This window comes from Aphelocoma coerulescens, chromosome 3 (genome assembly GCF_041296385.1).
Source record: "Aphelocoma coerulescens isolate FSJ_1873_10779 chromosome 3, UR_Acoe_1.0, whole genome shotgun sequence".
NCBI classification, from domain to species: Eukaryota; Metazoa; Chordata; class Aves; order Passeriformes; family Corvidae; genus Aphelocoma; species Aphelocoma coerulescens.
In genome coordinates this window covers 122,368,052-122,372,386 of record NC_091016.1, presented here as the reverse complement: position 1 = coordinate 122,372,386, position 4,335 = coordinate 122,368,052, and the positions used below count along the sequence as shown (strand labels likewise).

The 4,335-nt window shown below is 44.1% G+C and overlaps 1 protein-coding gene across 1 annotated transcript; it reads left to right on the top strand.

Annotated features, from left to right (window-relative positions):
* The first annotated feature begins 3,156 nt into the window (after positions 1-3,156).
* Positions 3,157-3,687, top strand: LOC138108750 (gallinacin-10-like). Its single transcript, XM_069011821.1, has 2 exons — positions 3,157-3,298; positions 3,551-3,687. The coding sequence occupies exons 1-2, from the start codon at positions 3,241-3,243 to the stop codon at positions 3,685-3,687; spliced, it is 195 nt and encodes a 64-aa protein (XP_068867922.1). The 5' UTR covers positions 3,157-3,240.
* The last annotated feature ends 648 nt before the right edge of the window (positions 3,688-4,335 follow it).

Below are 4,335 nucleotides of genomic sequence, written 5' to 3'. Positions count from 1 at the left end.
ATTAAACCAGGTTGTTCCAGATGGAGCAACCTGGGATAGTGGAAGGTGTCCCTGTCCATGGCAGGGAGGTGGAACTGGATGATCTTTCAGGTCCCTTCCAACCCAAATCATTCCATCATTCTGTGATTCTATAGTAACGACTTGTGCCATAATTAGGAAAGCCAGGAGAATACTTGAATTATGTTTTAACATGCACTTGGTTTTAATGGAGCATAAGCACATGCTTCCTAAATAACCATGTGCCTATGGGATTTTGAAGGCACATTTATAGTTCAAATGGTAAAATGAAGTTTTGCCGCTATCCAAATTTACCCTATTTACCCTATTTTAAATAACATTTCTCAAAAGCACAATTCTTAGCATAATTCACAGCTCTTAGACTTTTTATTAGACATTAACTATCAAATTGCACTTCAAAGAATATTTTTGAGAACATACTGAGGCAAACCCCTCCTATGTAACATCATATATGGTGCTTGCTATGAATTGTTATGGGGGTAGTTTGTTATCCAAGGAGGTAACAAGAGAAGAAAAACGCCTGCCTTGCAGAAGACTGAGAAATCAGAGTTAAATGCTGTTTGCAAAGGTTTACCCCACTCAGCATTTCAGATTTTCCTTGCAGTATCACCTTTGGAAAGGGGCTGCTGGGGCAAAATTCAAGAAAATTGAATTGCAAATTCCCCTCAGCTCTTGTTTGCTTAGAGAGCTTGATTTCTCTGGGATAGGTACTTGCAGCTCCTTGAATTCCCAGCTCATGTGTGGAGGTTAATGTTCAACAGAGATCTCCAGGACTCCATCCTGGCCCTGGGTACTGTGGGGTTCAATTCCACACACACACTTCCATGTTCCAGCCCCAGGTCACTGCTCTGCTGCATGAATTGTTCCGCTCCTCGCCTGTTTTATACAAGTTTTGCCCGGTTTTAAGCAACCAGTTTGCACCTGCCTTTGTTTTTGTTAGAAGTCAAAGTCATGGAATTTTCCTCTTGCTCTGAGTGACATTTTTGGGCTGCCTGTGCTAGCGGGGCTCAGAGTGTTGGTCACTTTCACAGAATCATGGAATCCTGGAATCCTTGGAGGGTTTGGGTTGGAGTGGACCTTGCAGGTCATTTCATTCTAACCCCCTGCCATGGGCAGGAACACCTTCCACTAGACCAGATTGTTCCAAACCCCATCCTTGATTGTTTCCAGGGGCATCCACCACCTCTTTGGGCAACCTGTGCCAGTGTTTTACCGCCCTCATTGTAAAAATCTTCTTCCCTATTTCCCAGAGGGCCGTTCTCCTTCAGAAAGGAGGTTGTTCAGCAAAATAGGAGTGCTGTGGCAATCCACATTGATGAAATTGAAATAATTTAACTCGAATAATAGATCCACTCTGTTCCAAAGGAGGGAGAGAGTAAAGCCACGGAGGTGAGTGGAGCCTATTCAAATAACAAAATGTAATCACAATCTTCCCCAGTGCCACACTCTGATTTTATTTGGGAAAAACACGACTCCTCCCTAACATGGATGTTTTACAGACAAGTGCTTCCACTTGCACAACATTCCCACACTGTTCTGTCTGTGTGAAAGACAGGTGAAGGAAATTCACATTTCAATGGGTCTTGAGAGAAACAAAAGGGTTTTATTTTCTGGGTTTATTCATGCTGGCGTTGCAGGTCAGGCACCTGCCTCTGTATCCCACTAAAGAGAAAAGAGAGGGGTGACAAATTAAATTTCTTCTCCATTAGAAATGGGTAAAGCTGGAGAGCTGCTGGTAAAGGAAAAGATAATTTCCAAGACAAGGGTACAAAAAAAAAAAAAAAAAAAAGAGGGACAAAAAAGAATCACTTGGCATTTCTTGGTTAATTAGACTTTATGTGTGGAAGACGGAAATCAGTGTTTATCTTGCTGTTATTTGCTGCATAAACTCACCTTGTTGCCTCTCTCTGCACTGCTCGAGCTGGCCCATTACCGTGCAAATTAAACATAAACCTCAGTAATGTTTTCATCCTTTGAATAATTCTTGGAACAAAAATGCCATTAACTCCAAGTTAAATATAATAAACGAGGTAATAAGGAAGCAAACCACTGAATCAGAATGTCAGAGGTAAGAACTGCAGAAACAGCTGGGCTGTGACAGTGTTTAACCTGTTCATTAGCCCAGGATTTTGTTAAGAACCTTCCCTGCATTGATTCCCTACTCAGAAAATTTACAGCCACAGGGATCATGCCCTGAAGTGAAGGCCCTGAAGATGTTGCCCTTTGAGGCATTATGTCAGATGAGATTCTTGTGGAATCAGCCCATTCTCCCAACCTTTCGGGGCAATGAGGGCGGAAATGTTTGGCATTCTGTCACAAACTTGTGCACGTATATGAAATACTTTATTTCCTTTAAAAGGAAAGAGATACGTTAGTGAGTGTTAGAACTCTTAACTCCTGAGGTTTTTAATATGAATAACAGGAACTGAGTGCAAAGAGGTCAGAATTTGTGCCTTAGGGCTGAAGGTGGGGAATGATGTGGGATGGAATGCCAGGCTGGATGGGGCTTGGAGCAACCTGTTTTAGTGGCAGGTGTCCCTGCTTATGGCAGGGGTTCGAACAAGGTGATTTTAAGGTCCCTTCTAACCCAAACCATTGTATGATGTGAGTGAGAACTGAAGGAGGGGGAGAGCTTTGGGTCAGCTCCCTGCAGGTGGTTGAGGCTGCCCTGAACCTGTTTAAAAAGTGACAAAGAACAGTTGCATCACCTCAAGTCTTTCCCAATGCTTTCCTCTGCCTTTGACATCATCCACCTGGTGACAGGGATGGGGAGATGGATGCAAAATGTTATGTGAACTGTCAGTGAGTGACAAATCCAGGGTCAAAGCTGGGCCCCCACTCCAATGGTCTCTGACTTCCAAGTGCCCCCTGACCCATCCTGGTGCCTGTGTTGGGAAGAGTCCACAAAAGCCACGAAAATTGGTGTGGCTCAGTCGGGCTTGGCTGATGGTCAGATTATATAACAGACACATGAAGTGGAAATTCACCCTTGGGGATTGCAACATGTTCACTGCCACCTGTGATAAGGGGGATCACCAGTCCCTTTCCACAAAGTTCATGGCAGTTACTCATTGACAAAGCCCTCACTTGTCACACTTGCACAACCCCACAGGCCCTATAAATAGGGGGAGTCTCTCCCAGCCCTGCCTCAAGCCAGCTCCAGCCACCATTGGTCTTTCAGGTGTTTTGCAGGACCTCACAGTCCACAAGAAACTGACAGCCATGAAGATCCTCTACCTGCTCTTTGCTGTCTTCCTCCTCCTCTTCCAGGCTACTTCAGGTGAGTAGCAAAAATCCTATAAAGAGCAAAAGGGTTTGTAAGCAGAAGTGTGTTCAAAGGGGTGAAAAAAGCATCCATCAGCTGAAAGGCAAAATCTGATGCTGTGGGGATGGTGCAGTGGATGGGACCAGGAGCATCTGTGCTCAGGATGCCACTCTTGCTAAAAAAAACCAACACATAATTTGTTGAACATTCACCTCTCATCATTTCAGGCTGAAAGCTGAGATTTTAACTCTTTCCCACTCCCCACAGGTTCCGCTGACCCTCTTTTTGCTGACACCGTCGAGTGCCGGAGCCAGGGAAAATTCTGCCGTGCCGGGGTGTGCCCACCCACCTTTGCTGCCACGGGGACGTGCCACGGGGGGCTGCTGAACTGCTGCTCCAAGTAAGTGACAAAACATTTGAGGGGTCTGAGGGAGTTTTTTTGTCCTGCTGTTTTATCCCCTGTTTCTCTGAATCATCGGCACAGCTCCAGGGGGGCTTGCAGGGCAAACCCTGGTGGGAAAGTCCAGAGGGAGGAGAAATGTGTGCATGGTGTTGATGTGTGTTTAGGGAGAAAATTCATCTGAATGGAAGTTATGTATGGGAGAAAGGGTTCAGAAGGGTCCAAATTTCCAAGAATTCAGTATTTTTTCACTTTATTTTGAATTTTCATGGGAAAGGAAAGAAAGTTTTTTCAAAAAGTTATTAGGAAAATACTTCACAGTATTTACACCCATCAGGGGAAACATTTTATCCTCCATTTTTATTTTAAAATTTACCTAGAAAATGTACTTTTAAAGTGGGAAAAGTGTCCACAGAACTCTGCTGCTCAACTTCTCCCCATCTCTTCTTCCTCTCACCACTACGCAGCTCTTAGAAAGGTGAAGAGGATTGAATTTACCAGTGAGTGGAGACTTGGGTGTGCATTTCACTTTTGACCTTGGAAACCACTTTCTAGTAATGTCTGGAGTTTCCCTGCTAGCTAGATATTTTCTTTCCTTGAGGTTTTGAACATGCTTTTAGTTAATGCTCCTTAGCTTAGAATAAAACACATT